The following is a 25,621-nucleotide window of genomic DNA, read 5'->3' as shown; positions in this document are numbered from 1 at the left end:
AGTGTTTGGTGTGAATGGATATTATTCACAGCTAAACAAAAAATTGGTGCAAATGTCGATTGAAAAGGAATAGCATTTTATAAGATTTCCATTTTAGAAGTCACTGTTATAAATATTACTGGAATTTTCACGAAGTGTTGTGACAAAATCACAATATCTGTATACTTTACTAAATGCCTTTTATAGTTAATATTTCAATTATAAATGGATTTGGTATCGTTTGATTATTGGAATATAGTTATGTTACAAGTATTTATTTTACAGTAGAAGCTGAACTCAAGAATAAGGCAATGAATTAGAGATTTATTAAAAGAGAAAAAAAGATTGATCCTATCTGTCTACATTTTTTGGTTTGTTTTACCAGAATATCGAATCAAAGATAAAGCATACAGTGGTAACATCTGTAAGCTTAAGCATGTACACACACACAAAGACATACATACACATATATATAGACATGCATGTATCCATGCAGGTAAAAATAAAAACAAATTGATAGTACTATATACATATATACATACTACTATATACATAGGAGAGAGAGAGAGTGTGTATTTTATAATTTGATGCTTGGACTGTCATTCAAGTTTTTATTTAATTTGATTTTGAGAAAATGAAATGAGATCAATTTTGAAAGAAGAGCAAGAAAAATATATTCGTGAATATAAAACGTTTTTTCTTAAAAACATAATAGGAAAGAGAAATGAAGATATGCTTAAAGAGTGTGTGTGTGTTAAAACAGGTATGATTAAGTATATTTTTCGTGTGGAATTTATTGAAAGTGGGAAAAATTGAACTTGTTTGAAGGAAATTTTGAAGACATCAGCTATGAATTAATACAAGTTATTGAAGAAAAGAAGTGATATTTAATGTCTTAAAATAGTAATAATTTTATGTAGGAAATGTAACAAGTTTGTAATTAGGGAAGTTGATTGAATGCCGTGTCACAAAAATAATGATGTTTGTTAAAATGTATAAATTTCCAAGCAGGGTATATTGTAAACTTTAATGGTTTGAATAGATTTATTGTTGAAGATGAGTAAATATTTTAAAGAAACAAATATATATGTTTATATATTATAACATATGTAAATATATATTTTATGTTAGTTAAAATATATAAATTCCAAACAGGCATATATTGTATGATTTAATTACTTATATAGATTTGTGTTTTAAGATAATTAATATTATAAGGAAACATTTGTTAAAAGATATGTTAAAGTATATAAATATATATATATTTATATATTTGTTAAAGAGTATAACAAATTTGAAAGACGATTATATTGTATGCTTTGATGGGTTTTTTCAATACGTAAACCCTAATAATAACCTTCTGAGCAACTTATGAATTAGCGTTAGACTACTGAATGGAATCCTCCAACCATTAGATTTCTATTTGAAGGTTAATGCTTAAAGAAACATCATAATGTATGATTAATGATCAAATATTATGACAGACGATTTGTGCCAATGAAAGTTGTCTATACAGATGTTTCTTGCAAGAACTGTTTTTCTGTAGTGGAATGTGTTGAATCAGTTGCAAATAAAGAAAAATGGCTGCCTTGGCTGTGATGATTGGTATTCGTGTTGGGTTTATTTGAATGAATATTATTCATTTTCGGTTCATTCCATTCAGTGGATTCTGGATTCCATCTGCCGTGTTCAATGATTTGTCGAGCAGCTGAGTTGCATTTTCGTATCTGCCTGTTGTTCTTTGTGTTTCGTTCAAGAACAGGAAGAGAGGTTACATGGTGTCCAACTGATCTTTGTTTATATATTACTTGTTCTGATTTACTTTTCGCAAAAGTCCTGCTGGCTATTCTATAGAAATTCTCTTTAAAATGGCCTTCTAAAGAACTACATGTTGTTTGGTTGTTGTCAAGGCGGTTAACCCATTCCGGTTGTCTTTTATGTTCCAGATTCAGATAATTGTCACTGCTTGGTTCCTGGCAGTCTTCTGTTGTTAGTATGGAATCGGTCTCAACTACTTGCTTATCCAGCCGTTGCATGTCACGAATCAATTGTAGAGTGTTAGACTGCGCTTTCTTTTGCCATGGATGGCCGATGTTTAGGTCTATTGATGCTATGATATGGATAATGGTCAACGCACGATGGAAAAGCATTGCTAACATTTGGCAAATGAGTATCACCCCAAACACTATTACAAATATAACCGAGAGAGGTCGAACTTTATCGTAGGTAACATCTTTGAAATTACAAGAGATCAAGAATGTGAGCTTGTCGTTAGAAAAGCTGCTATTCTCAAGAGACAATACCAACAAAATAAATGACATGTTAGCTAACAGGTACAATGTGGCCAGTTTATTCCGAAGTCTTTCTAGGCTGAATCTTTTTTGCTTCTGGGCTTCGGGATTACTTTTTAAAGGTAGCAGATATTTGTGAATGAAGTCCTTCCAAAACTTTGACTCTTGTAGTGAGATGTGAGCTATTTCACTTTGGCCGAGGACTTCATCATCACACCAGTGGTTTGGATTGACAGTAATGTTGGGGTTGGCATTATTTTCAGTACCTTGGCAAAAAGGAAACAAAAAAAAATAATTAAAAACAAATCATATTTATTGGGGAGATTAGATAAATTTAGTAATTTAGCTATGCCATCTTCATTGTTTTAACTTCTATTTTTCAATGCTTGCATGGGTCAGATGAGTTTACAGTGTGGAAGAGTTTTGTATTAGCTAGATACCCTACCTGATGACAAACCTATTAGGTGATGTCAAGGTAAGGAGACACAAGCATGTGCATGCACACACACACAGTGTGCTTCTTTCAGTTTCCATTTAGCAAAGCCACTTGCAAGGCTTTAGTTGACCTGAGGCTATAGTGGAAGGTATCTGCCCAAGTTTCCATGCAGCAGAACTGATCTGTAACTATGTCGTTGGGAAACAAACTTCGAACAGCTAAAGTGAATGCAGCTTGCTAAGAAATAGGGATTTCACAAAACTGATGTTGTTGCCTTTAGAAATAGCAGCTAAATTTACCTCGAACAACTCCATGTCTTTTTAAAAATGACAGGACACATTGAACAATGTAGTCCCTGATATACTTACAAAGAAAAGTTGGACATGACTAGAATATGTATGATCATAGATCTGATCAGTCAAAATTTGCCTGGGGCTAAACAACAATAGCCCACAATCTATATGGAATGTTGCCTCTCAAATCCCCTTAATTTTCAGGGATCTTAGAGCGAAAGGATAGTGTCGAGAGCAAACAAAATTTGAACTCGGAAACATGTAGTATCAAAATATGGCTTTGTTACCCACTGTTCAAATCTTGCATATAGTCTTCAAGTCAATTAACCCGTTTACTGAGGAAATCAGATATGTCCACTCAAAATTTCATTATCCTTAACTGTAGAAAGCACTTTTATACACCAATCTACTTTTTGTTGAGGAATGTCATATTTGGAACTATTTTTTGTCAGTGCAGCTCCTATCAAACCGTCCAATCCATGCCAGCATGGAAAATGGACGTTAAATGATGATTATGTCAAGTTTATTAAAACAAATCTATTTTTTAGTAGATATTTAACATTATTGCTGGAATAACCATAACAAAGAAAAAATTCATTAAGTTACATACTAATTTCTTGAAAGCCAACCGACTCCAATGTGCAAGATGGCTTTTCATGTTTTTGTTGGTTTGTAAGTTTGTTCAGTTTGGATTCTAGTTCTTGGATGCGTGTCAAAATTTCTTGATGTTGAACATCGCATTGTTCTGGTGTGGATTTCTGGAAACATTTTCGAATGGCGTTGATGAAGCTGTGGACAGGACATAAATAAGCTTTTGAAATATAAGCATTGTTTCAAAGTCCATCGTTTCATGTTTGCATGAGGAAAATAGAATTCATTTAACCCTTTAGCATTTAAACTGGCCATATCCGGCCAAAAGTATTCTGCCTGTTTTATGGTCAGACTGGCCAGATCTGGTCTCTCACACAAACCCTACAATATCATTTTAAAAATTAACACCTACCTCATTGAAATCTCATAGCTACAAGATGATGCATGATTAGTTCAAAACAATTTAGATAAAAAAGGATTAATTTTGGCAGAATAATGCGAACACTAAAGGGTTAAGCAGATTTTCTATGGCCAAATGTCCTTCCTGAAGGCCAGGAATGTTTGTTACAGAAGATTAGGTCGTTACCCATCACTATGCAACTGGTAAAAATGTTTGTTAATCAGACACTTACCATTATAAATTGTTCAACATGAACGTCTTTTATTTAAAGTCTGTTTTGCATTGTCTATATGTTGAAAGAGACAGAAACACGCATACAAACAACCCCCAAAAAATAATTATATATTGGGTCATCCCATAAATAATACGGTTTTTCTCAATTGCATAAACTAAAAGTCGGAAGGGGACAGGATAAACTACCTGCATCGACTTGCTATAAAAGCAGGTAGTCATTTTACCATGTACTTATTCTTAGTGCAAGTTTTGAAAAGTGCAGTTTGATTTTAACAGCTATTTTTTCAAAGCTATAATGGAAGTGACAAAGGAGCATATTCAGCATATTTTGCTTTATGAGTTCAATAAAGGCAATATCTGGACGTTTAAAGAACTCATTTTATTGAGCCCCTGAAAGGATAAATACATAACTGACAGTAGCAGGTTTTGAACTCAGAATATCAAGAGGAATAACTAAACGCCAGATGGCATTTTGTGGGAAGCTTTGTTGCTTCTGCCATTTACTGACCTTCTAATGTTGATTTCAAATTTTGACACAAGGCCAGCAATTTGGGGATGGTGGCCTTGATAGAATTTGAACTCAGAACAAAGAATTGCAAGTGTTTATAGCATGGTGCTTTTGTCCAATGCTCTAATGACTGACTGTCAATTCACCAGCCTTCTAATTTGGACACAAGGCCAGCAACTTTGGGGGACGGAGTAAGTTGATTGCGTCAGTTCCAGTGCTCAACTGGTACTTATTTCAATTACCCCAAAACTATAAAAGGCAAAGTTGACCTCGGCAGAATTTGAGCTCAGAATATAAAGATAGATGAAATGCTTCTAAGCATTTTGCTTGTCTTCCTAATTATTCTGCTCGCTCATCATCTTCCTTTTGTCACTGTTGAAATACACCAACTTTATTTCAATTGATTTTGAAAATAATGAATTTAGTAAAATAATTTTGCCATTGTTAACCTGGTGTTTGGGGCATTAATTAAACTGATGGAAGCTTTTAATTTAGACCACTTTAAAGCCTGAACTTTGTTTCAGAATCAGGGGCGCTCTCAGGCGTGTTGGTATCTAAAGGGTTAATTATAACTTTTTAAATTTAAAAATAAAACATACCTTTGAAATTTCTTTCGAATTGTTTTACTCACTGGAGAAAGTGCCGAGAAAGACACTCCACTTGAAGACACGTCATGGTTGCCATCAGCTGAAAGTACTTTCGAGTTTTGTTGCACCACTTCACGAGTACCCCAGGATACAATATGCAAATTTCCCATGGCATAGATTACCAAAATGATGGACATGGTTGGTACTGCCAAAAGGAACACAAACCCTCCAAAGATAGCTGAAAACTCTTGCGGATGCAGAAGTGCAGCGGAAACAAATGCCATGAAGACCAAAGTTGCAAATATCGTTGTTGTTGAACAGAACAAAGAACCAGCAATCTCCAGGCAGAGTCCTGCTAAGACGGTCATCATGACAACGGTGTAGATCATCGTTAAGATTATTGCAAAGTTCAACTGAAAGGAGAAGAGGGAACAGTAATGTACTCATTGGCACCATTGTCATTGAATGTCCCCTATTCCATGCTTGCATGGGTCAGGCAAAATCTATTGATGGAGATATGCCTGGGTTAAATGTAAAAGGGTTAAATAAGTCATTTGTTAGATCCTGTTGTCATTTTATTCTCACACTAAGGTGTAGGAGTGGCTGTGTGGTAAGTAGCTTGCTTACCAACCACATGGTTCCGGGTTCAGTCCCACTGCGTGGCACCTTTGGCAAGTGTCTTCTACTATAGCCCCGGGCCGACCAAAGCATTGTGAGTGGATTTGGTAGACGGAAACTGAAAAAGCCCGTCGTATATATGTATGTATATGTATATGTGTGTTTGTGTGTCTGTGTTTGTCCCCCTAGCATTGCTTGACAACCGATGCCAGTGTGTTTATGTCCCCGTCACTTAGCGGTTCGGCAAAAGAGACCGATAGAATAAGTACTGGGCTTACAAAGAATAAGTCCCGGGGTCGAGTTGCTCGATTAAAGGCGGTGCTCCAGCATGGCTGCAGTCAAATGACTGAAACAAGTAAAAGAGAGAGAGAGTACTGAGTGAAATGACAATAGAATCTATTTAAATGATTACACAATATTTCACCAATGTACTACAAGTGTAAAAACTTGTCAAAACAATTGTAATGATTTTTAAATAAGGACTGTCATTTGTTCCATTTTCTGTCATTTATCTATGTATATGAACTCTACAGATACTATGGAATTCCTCATGCATATCCAGTAGCAGTACCGGTTTCCACTATGTTGACATGAGGTAGCCAGCAACTACAGACGAGCTTTGCAGAGCAGACAAAGCTTTTACCTGAATTGTGTTTAACTATATTTCGATGCCAGTATGACTCAGCTGTATATGACCGTTCTACAGATATCTGCTGAGGTGAATTCATCCTATGAGCCCATGAAGCTTAAAGTCACATGGAACTCAGTCAAACATATAAATATTTGCAACTCCTACCAAATGTGTTAAGTGCCATATAAAAAGCACTTGGCTCACTCCGTGGAATGGATGGCATTAGGAAGGAGCATCCAGCCATAGGAACCATGTTAAAACAGACACATAAGCATGATGCAGGCTCCTGCCTGACCACCTGTCAAACCACCCAACCCATGCCAGCATGGAAGAAGAACGTTAAACAATGATGATGTATATGTGTGTGTGTGTATATATGTATATATATACATACATACAGATATATCATCATCATCATCGTTTAACGTACGTTTTCCATGCTAGCATGGGTTGGACAGTTCGACCGGGGTCTGGGAAGCCAGGAGGCTGTACCAGGCTCCAGTCTGATCTGACAGCGTTTCTACAGCTTGATGCCCTTCCTAACGCCAACCACTCCGTGAGTGTAGTGGGTGCTTTTTACGTGCCACCAGCACAGGGGCCAGAGGAGGCTGGCAAATGGCCACAATTGGTTGGTATATATATACACACACACACACACACACACGCACAAACATGCATGTGCATTGTCATGTATGGAAAGAACAGGTAGAAGGACTTACCTGTGTATCTGTTGAAGCGTATTTACACAACAATATCATTATTACAATTGGGACTAAGTTCAGTAAGAATGTTGATGTCAAAGATAAAGCTGGGAAAGCTCTGTTGATGGCACCAACCAGCAGTACAAATATCGTGCCAGGTGAGATAAACGATATAGCCATCAATGCTGCTTGGTACATCAGGTAGATTAACGAGATGCTGTTGTTTTGTTTCACCACAGTTCTCCAGTCGCTCAGAATGTCATACATATTGGCCAGAGTTGATGGCATCCAACGTCGTCTTTGATTGAAGAACTCTTTGAAACCTTCAGGGGCAAAGGTCATAGCATCTGCTGCGGCACAGTATTCCACACGGTAACCCCGCTTCAGTAAAAGTGTGCTCAACCAGCGATCTTCACCTGAATTGGAATTTTCCATTTTTTAAAAAATTTTAATTGATACAATAATTAACAAAAACAAAAAAAAGACATGTAAGGTTCTAAAGGTGTCAGACCTAAATTTAATAAATTCATTTAATTTTCATAATTAAGATGAATTAATTACTGCATACAGGTGTGGCTTTGTGGTTAAGAAGTTACCTTCCTAAGTACATAATTTTAGGTTCAGTCCCACTGTGTGGCACCCTAGGCAAGTGTCTTCTACTATAACCCCAGGCTGACTAAAGCCTTGTGGGTGGGATTAAGTTTCCTACCTAAGTATGTGGTCTTGGGTTCAATCCTGCTGTATGGCACCCTGAGCAAGCGCCTTCTACTACAGCACTGGGCTCTCTAAAGCCTTGTGAATGGGTTAAGAAGTTTCCTTCCTAAGTATGTAATTTTAGGTTCAATCCCGCTGTGTGGCACCCTGGGCAATTGTATTCTACTATAATCCTGGGCTGACCAAGGCCTTGTGAGTGGGACTAAACATAAAACCATCTGGTTGCAAAGTGAGCTCCTTACCACATGGCCATCCTGCTAGACATTTTAAGTTAGAATCTTGCCAAGATGTTTTGAGCCTACGCTTTTTGACCAAAAGGATTGTGAGGGACAAAAAAAAAAAACACAATGAAAATATATATATATATATAGGTGCAGGCATGGCTGTGTGGTAAGAAACATGCTTCCCAACCACATGGTTTGGGATTCAGTCCCATCGTGTGGCACCTTGGGCGAGTGTCTTCTGCTAAAGCCTTGTGAGTGGATTTGATAGAACAGAAACTGAAAGAAACCCGTCGTGTGTGTGTGTGTGTGTATGTATGTATGTGTGTGTGTGTGTGTGTGTGTATATCTTTGTGTTTGTTTCCCCACCATTGCTTGACAACCAGTGTTGGTGTATTTATGTCAGCAAAACTTAGCAGCTCGACAAAAGAGACTGATAGAATAAGTACTAGACTTACAAAGAGTAAGTCCTGGGGTTCGATTTCTTCGACTAAAAGCGGTGCTCCAGCATGGCCGCTATCTAATGACTGAAACAAGTAAAAAAAATAGGGTCTATTAAATTAATTATTCTCCTATTAAATTTATTTGCATTGAACCAAAGCTACAAGATATTATTTGTTGTTAAGGTATGTCTCATGTTTTGTAGTCAAAGAAAGAGGGAGAATGATAACAGTAGAACAAAGTTACCTTGATCTTTTTGCAAGTAGTCAATGGGTTGACTTGAGAGACTGGTGTAGGTGCTGAGAATATTGTCATCCATCAGTGCTGAGCCACGGAACAGACTAAAACAACCTGGACTGCACAGGACACAACCCATCACGTGTTCGGCAGATTTCTGTAACCAGTGGCTGATGGCGTATTCAAATTTCTGGTACCAGATCAGAGGACCTAAAAGGGATGATTTTCTTTTTACCAGGTAGACAAAGGAAAGAGAGGAGAGAGATGGGACAGGTGAGAGAGCGGATGAAGGAGAGAAAGAGAGACAGGACGAGTGGAAGAGAGAGAGAGACAGGACGAGTGAAAGAGAGAGAGAGACAGGACGAGTGAAAGAGAGAGAGAGAGAGACAGGACGAGTGAAAGAGAGAGAGAGAGAGAGAGAGACAGGACTAAAGAATATAAAAATGTACGGAAGAAATATTCTAGAAAATCCTGTCCCAGAAGGCTACTTTAATAAAGGAGCTTACCAGAGCCAACAGGGTGGATTCTACCGCATGCTGCACCAACACGAGGATCCTTTTTCATTCGATCGAGTAGTTTTAGAAAGGATGGAGGATGAAATTCAATATCACCATCCAAAGTAAGCAAGTAAGTGTTCTCGGCAATTGACCGTTTCAGATGGACTGGGCCATCAATGGACATGATGCGGTAACCAAGGATCCAGTACATATACATCACCTGTAACATTCAAATATAATACAAATTGCTTGGTGGCATGTGCAGAGATATATATACTCTTTTTACTCTTTTACTTGTTTCAGTCATTTGACTGTGGCCATGCTGGAGCACCACATTTAATCGAGCAAATAGACCCCGGGACTTATTCATTGTAAGCCCAGTACTTATTATATCGGTCTCTTTTGCCGAACCGCTAAGTGACGGGGATGTAAACACCCCAGCATCGGTTGTCAAGCAATGCTAGGTTGACAAACACACACACATACACACATATACATATATATATATATATATATATACGACGGGCTTCTTTCAGTTTCCGTCTACCAAATCCACTCACAAGGCATTGGTCGGCCCGGGGCTATAGCAGAAGACACTTGCCCAAGATGCCACGCAGTGGGACTGAACGCGGAACCATGTGGTTGGTTAGCAAGCTACTTACCACACAGCCACTCATATATATTTTTATTTTTTATTTTATCTAGTTTCAGCTCACGAGCTGTGGCCATGCTGGGGCACTGCCATTTGGTGTTGCTACATGATTTTACTTCACGAATGCTTTTTAGCAACTGCCATTTGGTGCATGAGAGAGTTCAATGCAGCTGCCCTCATCTGCACCACCTGCCGTGAAGTTGGTTCATCCGGGACATATATATATATATATATATATTTATTTATTTATAATAATAATATTAGGGAGTAAATCCAAACTTACATGGAAAAATTAGATTTAGGATTAAATCTAATTTTATAGTGTATATATATATATATATATATATATATATTAAATTAGAGATAAAAACCACTATTAGGCAAATCAAACAGTGAAAATCATAAACCAATACATAGAAATAAAATTAATATATTTTATATATTTTAAATTTTGAATTTTATATTTTATATATTTTTTATTAATTAATTTTATTTCTATGTATTGGTTTATGATTTTCACTGTTTGATTTGCCTAATAGTGGTTTTATCTCTAATTTAATATATATATTTATATATAATAGAAAGAGTGAGAGAGAGACATTGGAGTCTGAACCCAGAACCATGTGGTTAGGAAGCAAGTTTTTCACCTCAGCCATGCCTGCACCTATATATATATATATATAATTGATGTGTGTGCTGTTAAGAGCGTATTAGTACAAACAGAGCTTGTTCACCCTTAGAATTCCCAAATGGGCGGTAGTATTATGTATTATTATGGTAGGCTACCAATTCTAGTTTTGGGTATTTGTGTGAAAAGATGTCGACTTTGCCTTTCATCCTTTCGGAGTCGACAAATTAAGTACCAGTTACGCACTGGTGTCGATATAATCGACTTAATCCGTTTGTCTGTCCTTGTTTGTCCCCTCTGTGTTTAGCCCCTTGTGGGTAGTAAAGAAATAGGTATCTCTAGAAAATGGGGGGAGGAAAAGTCTTCGTTATGTCAACAAGGGATTGTCTCCCTTTGACCGTGATCCATAATTGAACAAGCCGGGCGAAATGCGTAGCCGTATTTCGTCTGCCGTTACGTTCTGAGTTCACATTCCACCGAGGTCGATTTTGCCTTTCATCCTTTCGGGGTCGATTAAATAAGTACCAGTTACGCACTGGGGTCGATATAATCGACTTAATCCGTTTGTTTGCCCTCTCTGTGTTTAGCCCCTTGTGGGTAGTAAAGAAATAGGTATTTGTGTGAAAATCGTTTACATAATTTCATTTAAATTCAAAATTAACTTTAAATCCTATATATACATGGATTTATATATATTGAAACATTTGTAGTGATTAAAAAGCTGTCTAACTGTGCTTTTGACTTTCACTTTATATAATTATATATATATATATATATACTAAGCAATAAGGGTTTAGCAACGAGTTGCCTTACCACATACCGAATTTAGAAATAGCAGTCAAAGGGTTATAGCTATTTCTTCTACTAAAAAGGGAGATCTCAGTAAAAACAGCATTTGGAAGGCACAAACAGGTAAGAGAGAATGAATGACTGCAATCTATCATACATTTTTTTAAAAAAATGTATGATAGATTGCAGTCAATTCATTCTCTCTTACCTGTTTGTGCCTTCCAAATGCTGTTTTTACTGAGATCTCCCTTTTTAGTAGAAGAAATAGCTATAACCCTTTGACTGCTATTTCTAAATTCGGTATGTGGTAAGGCAACTCGTTGCTAAACCTTATTGCTTAGTATTACTTAAATTTTCCTCGAATGAGGCTTTTACATGCCGAAGACTACTTGGTGTAATTGATAATTTTTCCAAATTAATTAATTTCACCCTTCATTATTACGGATATATATATATATATATATATATTTATATACACACACACACACACACACATATTTTCATTGTGTTTTTTTTTGTTTTTTGTTTTTTTGCCCCTCTCAATCCTTTTGGTCAGCATAGGCTCGAAGTGTAGGCTTGAAACATCAAAGACGTTTCCTGAACATTAAACAAATACACCTGCTTGCTGTTCCTTCACCTGTTTTTGTCTTTTTCTGTAAATTTGAACAATACACACAGGTAATGGGCTTCTTTCAGTTTCTGTCTATCAGATCCACTCACAAGACTGGTTGGCCTGAGACTATAGTAGAAGACCTTTGCCCTGATGAATAAATGGCAGAATAGGATCACCATACCATCAAACCTTTGCCACCATGGAAAGCAGACATTATACATTGATCATATGTATGTGTGTGTGTGTGTTCACATGTATCATTCAAATGCCAGCATGAAAAAAAGAGATGTTCAACGATGATGATGTATATATATATATGAGCATGTGTGTATGTGTGCGGATTACCTATGTTCAGTTCACTGCAGGATGAAGGCCTTAGCATGTTCTCTCCACCATCCATGGTTTGATATGCATGCCTTGAATCTGAGCTTCAGATAATACTACTTTGATGAGCCTGTGCTGCCATACTGGCTTGGCAGAGCGATGTAGTTTATATATTCTTGCCCAAGAGTAGTTAAGTCAATTACATCAACCCCAGTGCTCAACTGGTCCTTAACTTATCCTTATTTTATTGACCCCTAAAGGATGAAATGCAAAGTTGGCCTTGGTGGATTTTGAACTCAGAAGGTAAGCACAGACAAACACCACTAAGCCTTTCTCCAGGCATGCTAACGATTCTGTCTCACACATTCTCTGAGTGGCTGTGTGGTAAGTAGCTTGCTTACCAACCACATGGTTCCAGGTTCATTCCCACTGCGTGGCACCTTGGGCAAATGTCTTCTACTATATCCTTGGGCTGACCAAAGCCTTGTGAGTGGATTTGGTAGATGGAAATTGAAAGAAGCCTGTCATATATATATATATATGTGCGTGTATATGTTGGTGTGTCTGTGTTTGTCCCCCAACATCGCTTGGTAACCGATGGTGTTGTTTTTATGTCCCCGTAACTTAGCGGTTCGGCCAAAGAGGCCGATAGAATAAGTACTAGGCTTCCAATGAATAAGTCCTGGGGCCGATTTGCTCGACTAAAGGTGGTGCTCCAGCATGGCTGCAGTCAAATGACTGAAACAAGTAAAAGAGTACCTTTCCTTGTGTTTTTTTCCTTTCTATCTCTGTCACTAATGCTACCAACATGACATTGCTTCTCTTTCACTCAGACATGAGAGACAAAGAAATAAAACAAATCAATAATTCAAAAGGAGAGAGAAGTGTTAGATTTGTTGGAACCAGGGCTCACTGGATACTCAGGAGTCTCAGACTAGCTGCAAAGGACAGAGAATTGTCAGAAGCTGCTGAGAAAACAAGCCATTGAAGAGCGGGAAAGTGTTTAAACAGACATAGTGACTGTTTATGTCCAACATTTAGTCTTACACAGTAAACATGCAACAAACACTATAAAGTAGAAGGTAAAGTTACTAAAATACTACTAATAATGTATGAAACCAATGTTTGTTAGTGTTACACATTTATATCTATGTGTATACGCAGGTATACGTATGTAGAATACATCCCCACTTTTGGCACTATTTTGTTAGAACAGTACGAACTGTGTCTAAAGTATAAATGTATCACTACGCTGAATGTTGACAGTCCGTGTAACATGCAAAGTAAATAAACACCTAAAACAATAACAATGGCTTCATATTGGTTGTCTATCCCATCAGAACCCAAACTACACATAACAGTTAGTTTATCGCAAGTTCTAGTGAAAATGAGAGTCAATGGATGTCGTATTACTTACTTGACTCCATCTCTTCTTGCTACGAATCTTGTGCTTATTTTTCATGTGAATCATGAACAAATTTCCACCTGGAAGAGTCCATTCCAAACGGCCACCATAAGGAGTGTCGTATTTAGTGGGAGGTTTCATACGAAGAACAATGTTATGTACACAGCTGGATAAAAGAAAAATGTCTATGAATTTCTGTATCGATGATCATGCATTTCATTTTTGTTCTCTTTTTTTTTTTTATAACAGCAAATGATGTCTTATCAGTAACATGTTAAATAGTCAACAGTAACAAGTTGTGCTTCAACAATGTTTCTTAATAACACCAAACATTTGTTATATACGTAATATTTACAGTTTATTGTATTGTCCTATGTTAAGTGTGTGAATAATGAAATTGCCAAAAAAATATAAACTGGTGTTGGGGGACAAACACAGACACACCAACATATATACACATACATATATATATATATATATATACATATATATGACGGGCTTCTTTCAGTTTCCGTCTACTAAATTCACTCACAAGGCTTTGGTTGGCCCGAGGCTATAGTAGAAGACACTTGCCCAAGGTGCCACGCAGTGGGAATGAACCTGGAACCATGTGGTTGGTAAGCAAGCTACTTACCACACAGCCACTCAGAGAATGTGTGAGACAGAATCGTTAGCATGCCTGGTGAAAGGCTTAGTGGTATTTGTTCGTGCTTACCTTCTGAGTTCAAAATCCACCAAGGCCAACTTTGCATTTCATCCTTTAGGGGTCAATAAAATAAGTCACTGGGAGATCTCATGCATATAGGAAATGACGTCTGTCCACAACAAGAACAATCTCCTTGGGAGTAAGTTGAGGGGTGAGAAATATCTTTTTAAACCAGGAAACTAGCTTTTTGCTACTTCCAGAGTAATGGGGACTAACTATGTAGTTAGTAAGCAGAACCTAGTTTTAACCCGGGAGAATATTGAGAATGTGACAGCTGAAGAGTAGAGAGGATTGTACCAGCACTTGCCTGGCACTCATTTTTAGATACATAGATTTGGAGCCGAGTGAAATGACCTGCTCAAGAGTCTAACACCTTCAGCACTAGCACACTCAGACAACAAAGTGCAACTGTTTGGAAGCTGGTGATTTGGCAGGGCTGAATGGACATTTCGGTGCCAGTGCATTGTGGTACTGTAAGTAAACATACTCACACAAATATACACTCATATAAATGGAAAGAGAGAGAGCACGATGACAGTCAGTAACCCACTTCACCAGTGGTGCATGTAGGGGTGAGGGCAGTCTGCCTAAGCAATATCAACCCGGCAGAAACTGCCTCTGGCTCTGTAGTACAAATGTCTTGTTTTCAAAAGCTCTGAATTAAAATCTTCCACCAAACCTTAGTGCAGCTAGGGGTGAGGGCAGTCTGCCTAGGCAATGCTTTTAACCCTTTCAATATCAACCCGACAGAAACCGCCCCTGGCTCTGTAGTACAAATGTCTTGTTTGCATAAGTTCTGAATTAAAATCTTCCACGAAACCTTAGTCACAATTTATGTTCCTAACATTAGCTTAATGATAACTAAGTTATTTTACTAAATTCTTTGTTATATTTAAAACTAATTGACAGAAACACAGAGCATCTCAACAGAAATATGGTAACAAAAGGGTTAAACCTGTATAGAAGCAAAGAGTGCAGTGAACTGAAGGGTTGCCCTCAGTTGCACACACACTAGCTGCACCACTGCACTGTACCACACACTAGCTGCAACTGTGACTATAAGGTTGTTTAAGGTAAAATTGTTAAATAATTGTTACATACCTCAGAGCTGAATCCATGACACTCATTAATTGCTTAACAAAATAATTGATCTGGCCATCTTTGTCAAAGGCATCGTCTATTATAAGGTGAGCTGTAAGAACATGTAAAAGGAAGTTGGAGTTTTTTATTTAACCCTTAAATGTGAGAGGACATCAATTGATGTTTCATTAGAAAAAAATATCATTAATTGAGGTTAAAAAAATTTTTAAATCGATATATCAGAAAAATGAATATTTGACCACTATTTTTGATAACATTATCGTTTTTATGTTTCTTGTTTTTGGTCAGTAAGCATTATTTCCTATTTGAAATCAAAGGAAATGACTATTACTTTCTTCAGACTTTGCTTTCATGACACGAACATCAATGTTGTGAAACTGACCTATTTTCCATTACATTTGAGACAGATTCAGTGCTGAGATACTGAAGCAGAGTTATTAAAGTAAATATTCTGCTCAATACTACAGATTTGAGTGACCTCATATGGGCTGAACCTAGTTGGAATTAAATTTTTTTTTTTAATTTAACAGTCTGATGTCTTTCCTGCTAATAGTTAAAAGTAAAATCGGAGTGGAACTTGTTTATCAGTCAGGTAGACTGAGGAATGGAATGCTATCTGCCATGCCCATAACCACATACGTAAGCAACCAACTTTACTGAATTCAAACAAAGAAATTGGTATATTCTAGAAATATATTTCCTGTACAGTTGATAATATTGATGGAGTTAATAATTCATAAAATAATTAAGCGAGTGAGAGAACAAGTTTGAAGGAGAGAGCGAAAGTGAGAAAGAGTGCGTGCGAAAGCGGGCAAGAGAGAGAGAGAGAGAGAGAGGGGGAAAGAGAAAAGGTGTGAGTGAAAAACAGAGAGAGTGCAGAGAGCAAAGAAAAAGAGGGAGCGAAAACGAGAAAGAGCACATGTGAAAGCAGGTGAGTGAGAAAGGGAGAGCAAACGAAAGAAAAAGAGAGTGCGAATAAAAAGAGAAAAGGGGAGAGAGAGAGAGACAGTGTGCATGCAAAAGTGGGTGAGAGAGAGAAAGAGAAAAGGCGTGAATAAGAGAGAGAGAGAGAAAAGAAAACACGTGAGAACCCTTAAAAGTAATGCAATAATTGTCACCTTCAAATGTATAATAGTCTGGATCCACAAGGTCAAAATACAGTCGTGCGTGGCGGCGAGCACACTGGTCAATGTCCAATCTGTGATAAAAACAGAAGAATTTAATTATAAGAATTAATGTGAAAATAAGGAACAGAATGGAAACAGATCTGTTCTGGTTAAAACCAGTGGAGCAGCAGATCTGGTAAGACAATAGACAAAATGTCTGGCCATAATCAGTAACATCTCTTTAATCTAGTACAGAATTACTTCTGTGCATTAGTAGCAACTGTTAGTTACTGATTATCTATGTAATTAAAAAGGATTTCTCTATAATAACCCTTACTCTTTTACTTGTTTCAGTCATTTGACTGCGGCCATGCTGGAGCACCGCCTTTAATCGAGCAACTCGACCCCGGGACTTATTCCATTTGTAAGCCCAGTACTTATTCCATCGGTCTCTTTTGCCGAACTTCTAAGTAACGGGGACATAAACACACCAGCATCGGTTGTCAAGCAATGCTAGGGGGACAAACACAGACACACATATGCATATATATATATATATATATATAATATATATATATTCACATATATACATATATACGACGGGCTTCTTTTCAGTTTCCGTCTACCAAATCCACTCACAAGGCTTTGGTCTGCCTGAGGCTATAGTAAAAGACACTTGCTCCAGGTGCCATGCAGTGGGACTGAACCCGGAACCATGTGGTTGGTAAGCAAGTTACTTACCACACAGCCACTCCTGCACCTTGTATAAATATTTTAATCTTTTTTAATACACACACACACACACACACGCGCGCGCATACTTCTATTTGTGTTGGACATCCTTGTAATTTCAAATGAGGCTCACCTGAAGATCGACTTCAGAAGTTTCATCATCTCGATTTCACTTTCATGCCACAGAGTAACACAAACAAAAATCCTTGGTTTCATTACCTCAGCCAGACCTAAATTAATAGAAGCACTTTCTGAACCGGGGTAAGAACTCCGCGAATAATTTCGAATCTGTTGATAAATGAAGCATTATTATTATTATTATTATTATTATTATTATAACAGCATGAACAAAATGGCAATAATACGTTCTGCTTTTCGTTACCTATAAATATCCCTTTAAAAAGAGTGAAATGCGAATTTATTTTAGGTCCATGGTTGGATAAAAATTGTTTTTATGAAATATATATGACAAGATGCAATTGGCTGAACATGTAATCTGTACAGAAGGCTTATGGCCCAGTGTCTACTGAGTAAACCCACACCATAGATAAAAGAGTGTTTGGGGAAGGCCTGATTCAGCTGACGTTTTTATGGAAACGGTATTTTTGGGCTCTGCTGTATAGGCTGTCTTTCTGTGGGGGCGAGTGAGTTAAGGGGCGACTTTTACAAGAGCTACTCTGGGTAGCACACATACTAGCTACGCCATTGGATCCTACCTCATTAACACGAAGTGTGGGATATTGTGATAAGCAATCTGCTGCCTGTGGGACTTTCTGCATGGCACGCCTAACGAAGAATTATTTTGCATATTATTTTTTTAACAGTGCGACCCACCTGATGAAGATCCATGACTTATGTGGCCCGTTTCTCCCAAAGGATTGCCCATGCCTGGTTTAAAGGGCATTAATTTTATAAACAAGGTGGCGGGCTGGCAGAATCTTCCGACTCTTTAGGTTCTGATTTCAAATCTTGCCGATGTCAACTTAGTCCTGCATTCACACGACGTCGATTAAATAAAGTACCACTCAAGTAATGAAATCGATGGTATCGACTTATTGCCCCTCTTCTCAAAACTGCAGGCCTTGTGCTCAAATCAGAAATCATTTATATAAACTGATTTCGAACTGGAAACTGAAACCAATTTGTGGACTTGTTTCCGTAGAACTTTGAGCTACACAAACGGGCGCGCGCCTTTGGGCTCTTATATTCCGCCCCTCATCAATTTCTAGGCATTACTGTCGCGAGCCCTATGACTTTTAGAGCTGGTCACTCGGTTTCCACGGTGTGTAAGTGACCAAGATCCCAACGCGCCCCACCACTGCCGAATGGAACGGCAGTTCGTCGCAGGGTTACTCGTATACAGCAGAACAGTCTGGAACAACGTGAAATGAAGTGTTTTGCTAAAGAAAGAACACAACGGACCTCCCGCTCCCGGAATCGAACCCGCGATCTTACGGTCGTGAGTGGAACACCCTAACCACTAAGCCAGTCGCATTTACTTTAGTCTTTCCAAACCATTCGAATGTTAGCTTAAAGACTTCTCTTGGAAGTTCGAGAATAATTAAGCAGAAAACACTAAGAAGATCAATAACTATTCCACAATACAATTCGATAATAAGGATAGTTCTGGTAATCGATAATGTTTATAAGAAAGGTAGAACGTATTAATCGATGTATCATCAATTATTTGTATAAACGAACAATTCTTACACTTGATTCGATTGATTTGAATCGAAAATCGTTCCGTCGTTTGTTGAGAAACAGGAATTGTTCCAAGTTGATGGCACAATACATTGGTTTGACAAACAACCTGGAAATACAAACAACAGCAACAAATCATTGCTTTTGTTTACCGACGGGGAAAAAGCCCGCCCAAAAACAATAAAACTATCTATACTGAACAAATGTGATGTAACCAGTGGTGTAGCTAAAGGGGGAGCGACCGCATCCCACCAAGGCCATAATTAAAAAAAAAACTCTTTAATTACCTATATCAGTAGTTGTAAGCTTCATACATAATGAGATCATTACTGAAACATGATAGAGATAGATAGAGAAATAGATAGACAGGGAGATAATTACGACGGGCTTCTAGTTTCTGGCTACCAAATCCACTCACAAGGCTTTGGTCGGCTCGAGGCTATAGTAGAAGACGCTTGCCCAAGTTGCCACGCGGTGGGACTGAACGCAGAGCCATATGGTTAGGAAGCAAGCTCCTTACCACAGCCATAAGTACTTGTACATAACTATGAATTAGTGAAGATTATAAGAGGTTCTGGACTAACATTGTCTAGAAAATCGATGCTGTACCTGTATCAATATTTTGTTATTCCTCTGAGATATCGTGTACTTACTTGTAATAAGCTAACTACGTCATCAACCTATTGACAAAACTAAGTTTCAAAGTCTATGTCCCGTTCTCTATTAGTCTTCTGTTATAATAAATATTTTCGTCTAGAATATATCAAAAGAATATTATATCAACTCCAGTACTTAAAACTTGATGAAAATCGATAAAAAGGCAGTTGATCGCAGTAATTTCGTCCGACGTTTTAGCCATTCTGCCAGTCTACTGTATGTGGACACGGTTGACAAATTCCCTCTTTTGACAGTGGTCATGTTATATCTAGTATGCCAAACATTCGGCCTTTTTCAAACACGAGTTCAGCCCGCGAGTGGCGTAGCTAGAGGTTTAAAAACGGAGAACCCAAAAGCTTTTTGAAACTAAAAATAATCAATAATAATTTAATAAAAATACGATTGTTGATGAGCAAATGAAGGTTTTGAAAGCTTTTTTGACTGCTCTTATTACCAAGTCGAACGACCACGCAAATGCCCCTTCACTGTGTTATGTTTGGAATTAAACTTGATCGCTGTCAGCAGAGGAAGTGGATGGACAGATACCACAACACATGCGTTTCAAAATGCAGTCTCTAAGATACAAACTATAACAAGAATTACAAGAAGGCGATGGAGAATCTTACTTTTCACTTGATGCCAGTCTCTCTGTCTTGGAACTAAAGATTTGGTTTGCAACAATCAATAACGATATTACCCAAATGATTCCCAAGAGTATGTGTTCTTTCTCAAAGCTGCATTCCATGTACTCGTTCCAATAACTAGCCTGAATCCATTGAAAAGTTCCCAGTATATTTGTCCATTGCAATTTATTTATTTTGATAGCAGACAAAATAATTAGTGCCAGAGGTGTCAACACTGCCAATGGTAAGACAAAGCAAGGAATCTGGCAAAGTATTCTACAAGCTAACTTAACGCATTGATAGCACAAAAAACTCGAGAGTAGATTGATCAGAGCAGTTATGAGGGGTTCGTCGCGATAGCCAGAGTTTTTCAGGTTTAACAAACCACCTAGACAACCATCAGCGATTTTCCTGCGATAGAAAAGTATTTTAAAACAATCTCCATCTTTTCCACCCACGGCGAACACAACCAAGAGGAAACAGAGGATCGCTTTCCAGATTGTCACAATTAGGTACGTCCTTGTACGAGTTTTTTGCAAGTTTTTCCTTAAAACCGACAGCTTTTTCAGGACATTGCTTGATGGCTTTACGGCAAGATAATTATCCCACCACTGGAACGATATGAAAATTAGAGACAGTGGTAAGATTAAATTCAAATAACACCAACGACCATCGTTTACAGGGCGTACAAGAACCCAGTAGAGTATAATGCTCGATTGTCCAAAAATGGCCAACCAATCGAAGAGCTGGATTATAGGTTTTTGCTGCTTCTGTTCCATGACTTTGAAAACACTTGGTAAAATACCAATTCCTTCCAAAACCAGTAATGCTTGGGTTACTTCTAATTGTGGTAAAACCAAATACGCCAGCACAAACAAACCAATCGAATGAAAGCTTTCTACAGCCATCACCTAAAACGATAGAAATATGTATAATATTATTTGAAAGAAACTGTAGGGTTAAATAAATGAGAAATATTGGTTTTAGTTTCACCTGAACAGAAGACAACAGAAAGAAAAATTATGGAAGATCAAACAAAACAAAAATAATGGTAGCGATATGTGTTCAAATATACAAATAAACTTGCAATATAGAGGCTTAGAAATTGGTAGCACTTCAAGATATCACCATTATTCCGAATGAAACCAGTCTCTAAGATATTACGGGTATTTCATTAAAAAAAAAATTATCAAGAGCCATTATAGGCTCTCTTAGATTCACACAACTGGATGACGAATGATGTTTAAATTGAATTGCTTCAACTTAAATCAGCATGGTTAATATTTACACTGAATTGTTAAACATGGAAGCAGAGAACGGAGAAAATGAAGGAGTTCACTACAGACGATGTTGATGGTGGACTGTAGGAATGTTTGAACAAAAATGCTTTGTAATTAATAAAAGGAATTCAGAGAGAGGGTTTGAATCAAAGAAATGTATAGCCTGTCTGTTCAGAAAAACGGAAGTTACAGCAATAGGAAAGAAAACAAGACATACATTTCTTTATTCACAGTAGCCACTTATACAGAATATAATGTCAATATTTATAAGGATGAAAAAGATCTTCACCTCAAAATACAACCTAACATTGAGGCTAGTTAAGTGTTATATCGTACCAGTTGCCCTTTACTGGGCAGAAACTTGGATAATGTAGAGAGCAATGGAAAAGCAGATAAATGATTTTGAAATGTGTGTCTTTCGTAGATTGGGTAGAATGAGTTGGAAAGATAGGACAACAAGTGCTGTAGTATTAGAAAAGATGAAAGTTCAAAGACACTTATTGTCGAGTATCAAGTCCACTAAGCTATCATATTTTAGACATAAAATATGCGTCGCGAGTCGTTTCCCAAGACTACACTGACAGGAAGCGTCAAGGGGAAGAGAAAAAGACGTTCGTGAACTGAATACATCAAAGAATGAACTGGAAACAAGATCCTAGCTGATTGTGTGTATGACAGCACAACACAGAAGGAACTGGAGAGTCTTGAAAGTCTTGGCAAGCCAATCCTTGGACGCAGATAAGGCACGTAGCTGATGATGAATATAAAGATAACACTCCATTTTTAACAAATGGCTTGCAAAAGACCTCAACACCCGCCCGAGAAAAACCGACGTCAAATTGAAAATATAATAAATGTTACTCACCCAAAGAAATGTATTCGTTTTTATTGGTTGAGTATTTTTAAAAATAAAACGTTTAATGAGAGATAATGAAGCTTGAATATAAGGCATGGATATACATAAAAACAAAGCCCAAATATATGTAACTTCCGTGTAGGATTTCGTGCTGTTGTTTGTGATGGTGGTGTTGACTAAAAGCACTTCTTTGCAGTTCTGGTTGCCGGTATGAGTCTTTATATTTAAATGTTGGTTGATTTGAACGAGAGTCAGTTTGTTCAGGAAACCAAAGAATAGCACTAACAAGCAGAGTAGACACGTAAAAAGTAACTTAAATATGATTTTAAGATATTCTACACTGGAACTGGGTGTGGTCTCCATTTCCACATTGCGTGACTCGAAAACATCCCAGACGACAGGACACATTCTGAAACGAAAAATTAGAAGATTAACAAGAAGGGATCACAGATATAAGCGCATAGTTCCACAGTAGGTCTCTTGTTGAAGTATATGTTTATGTAGAATATAAAAGGCGTGGCTGTGTGGTAAGAAGCTCGCTTCCCAATCACTTGGTCTTGGGTTCAGTGTTGCGGGACACATTGGGCAAGTATCTTCTGCTATAGCCTCGGATCGATCAAGGCCTTGTGAGTGGATTTGGTAGACGGAAACTGAAAGAAGCCCATCGTGTATATTATTTATGTATGTTTGAGGGATGTCTTTGTGTCTCTTGCCATCGCTTGACAACCGATGTTTGTGTGTTTACGTTCCCGTAACTTGGCGGTTCGGCAAAAGACAAGACTAGTAGAATAAATAACAGTCTTAAAAAAAAACTACTGAGGTCGATTCATTCGTCTAAAGATTCTTCAAGGTAGTGCCCTAGCATGTTGAAGGAGGACATTTCGAGCATCTTAGAGATTAAACATTGTCTGTTCAAGATGTGCATAAAGAATATGATTGTAAGATAGAAATTTAAATGTAATAAAATATTTAAAAAGAAATTTAAAATGCCTACGTGATAACTGTAAACCTACTTTTGGGCCACTGTATTCTTCCTTAATTTCAAAATTAATTGAGATAAAGACAGTGTATTTCAACAGAAATTTAGTAAGAAAATGGTTAAAACAAGTGATTTGTTCTTAGAAATAAAAGTTTATATTCAACCTTTGCCCCCCCGCCAGGTTGGGGTGGCACTCAAAGGCATGAAACAACAGTCTGTGCAATGAAAGTAAAAGAATTTTTCCCTTACGATTGATCGCTTGCTTTGGAAAATACTGATTGATTATCGTCAGACAAAGAACTCATCGATATATTTAGCCGTTTACTGTCTTTATTATCGCAATAGCTGGCAGCATTGACCACCACTGGATCGAGTTCTGCTGGATCGTAACAAGCCATTTTACTTCCGTTCCTACAATGAAAAGAAATTAAGGATGCAAATTCAGTGTGCTGTCCACCAAGCTATTTATACTTTAGCGTGCAGTTTAACCCTAACCTAGATCTGGCTTTTTCGCAGCACAGACTACCGATACGGTAAAATAGTGTTTAATTCAGATAGACACGCTTAAAAAAAACCCCAAAACACACGCACAAATTCTACATTCTGTAGCGTTCTTTCTTCGAAAGTACGTTCACATTTCACTAAGTACCAATACATAAAACTATTATCCAACACGCTCCTGTTGAGTGTTTTGTTTTCATATATATAATATAAAAGAAGCTGAACCAATCCCTCCACAGATTACAAAACAAGTCTCTATGGGGGTTTTTTTCTAAATGGTTAAAAAAAATCTGGAAAGCGATAGGTTTCCTTAAGACATTTCGAAATGTTCCAGTTGTGTACCTGAATAGTCATCTACAAACATCTACAGGTTTCCCCTCTATCAGTGCAGACCGTTGGTGTTCGACAAAGTAAAAAACAAAGGTGGTTAGATCTTGCCTCCTTCGCATCTCTGCGCTGTCTATGATGAGTTTGCAAATGTACGTTTATAGTTATTTGGGAATTTTAAAAAAACCCTGCAAAATTGTCCATCAATTCTAGTCAGAAGTTTTTCTGTTCAGTAATATTTAGAGCAGTGTTTGTCGAAATGGAGCGTGGGTAGCTTCAGAATGCAGCGTAAGTAACAAGCGAATAAAATCTGATATTTATAATTTGGGAAAATAAATTTCCAAATCAATCAGGTACAACTGTTCAGCATTATATGCATCTACACATCGTACCTTGGGGTCTTATTTATCATATATTTATCTACAAATACACAAAGTATCTGATAAAAGTCAATATTAGATCCATTTTTTTTCCTTGGGGGTGGGGGTTAATCGATATGCGGGTATTCTGTTTCAGATAATACAAAAAATAACCTAATGAATCCACCCGAAAGTAAACTCATGGTATCAGTTTGCACATCACGAAATAATACTTAAAGGATAGGATCTTTTCCTTTTGAACGGCAGACAATTTCTAGTTAACTAAACACTTTAAAACTTCGTATACTGGTAGAATGTGTCAAAATAAAACATTTTTTTCTCTTGGCTTTCTTGAGAAAATTGTAATTTGTTTGTTTAACGTAGTTTAATTTTTCGAATTTTAACCAATCCTATGCTCTCTTTTGAGCAGCAGAGTATATATTATACTTCATTAGTTATCTCCTACTTTAGTTAATATTTAAATTTATCAAATATGAAGGAACTACAATTTACTATATTTTGTACATACGAGTATACCAGCCTGCGAGTGCAATTGTGCTAGGGTTTCCCTACCCCTGTTTTAAATATAAGAGTGACAACAGCTTAACATGAAGGACATTCGTATTTAAAAAAATGTCAAATGGAAACAATGTTTTTTTTTTTTTCGGAAACTTAAACGACCCAAATTAAAAGAAATTATCAAATTGTAAACTTTAAAGCAAATCCTCTATTTTTCAACGTGTTTTAATTGTGAGAATTTGTTATTTGCGTTTTTTTTAAAATACAGGTTCGTAAAGATATTTCACTATTTTAGAAGACTATAATTATAGATTCTAACACCGTATCATTATTATTATTATCAAAAACAGGTGTATACTCACACGTAGCATTACCAGCTTAAAG

General features: G+C 37.2%; 1 protein-coding gene across 1 annotated transcript; it reads right to left on the bottom strand.

Annotated features, from left to right (window-relative positions):
- Positions 1-1,272: 1,272 nt before the first annotated feature.
- On the bottom strand, positions 1,273-25,621 carry LOC115222811 (chitin synthase chs-2-like). Its single transcript, XM_029793116.2, has 15 exons — positions 25,600-25,621; positions 23,781-23,942; positions 22,562-22,961; positions 20,420-21,327; positions 19,146-19,245; positions 17,569-17,723; positions 16,716-16,795; positions 15,598-15,688; positions 13,803-13,956; positions 9,389-9,599; positions 8,892-9,092; positions 7,288-7,685; positions 5,332-5,732; positions 3,610-3,788; positions 1,273-2,536 (listed from the first exon to the last, which is right to left on the bottom strand). Exons 2-15 carry the CDS (start codon positions 23,927-23,929, stop codon positions 1,488-1,490), a joined length of 4,476 nt encoding a protein of 1,491 aa, XP_029648976.1. The 5' UTR covers positions 23,930-23,942; positions 25,600-25,621; the 3' UTR covers positions 1,273-1,487.

Source organism: Octopus sinensis, linkage group LG21 (assembly GCF_006345805.1).
Source record: "Octopus sinensis linkage group LG21, ASM634580v1, whole genome shotgun sequence".
In the NCBI taxonomy this organism is placed as follows: domain Eukaryota; kingdom Metazoa; phylum Mollusca; class Cephalopoda; order Octopoda; family Octopodidae; genus Octopus; species Octopus sinensis.
This window is presented reverse-complemented; position numbering and strand designations above follow the sequence as displayed.

Bases quoted from the DNA above. Each gene is read 5' to 3' on its own strand.
- LOC115222811 (XM_029793116.2), bottom strand. From the start codon at position 23,929: ATGGCTTGTTACGATCCAGCAGAACTCGATCCAGTGGTGGTCAATGCT. The intron at 22,962-23,780 runs GTAAGGGAAAAA...TTTTCGTTTCAG, and splicing joins TCCAAAGCAAGCGATCAATC to AATGTGTCCTGTCGTCTGGG. The intron at 21,328-22,561 runs GTGAGTAACATT...CTATCGTTTTAG, and splicing joins AAACGAATACATTTCTTTGG to GTGATGGCTGTAGAAAGCTT.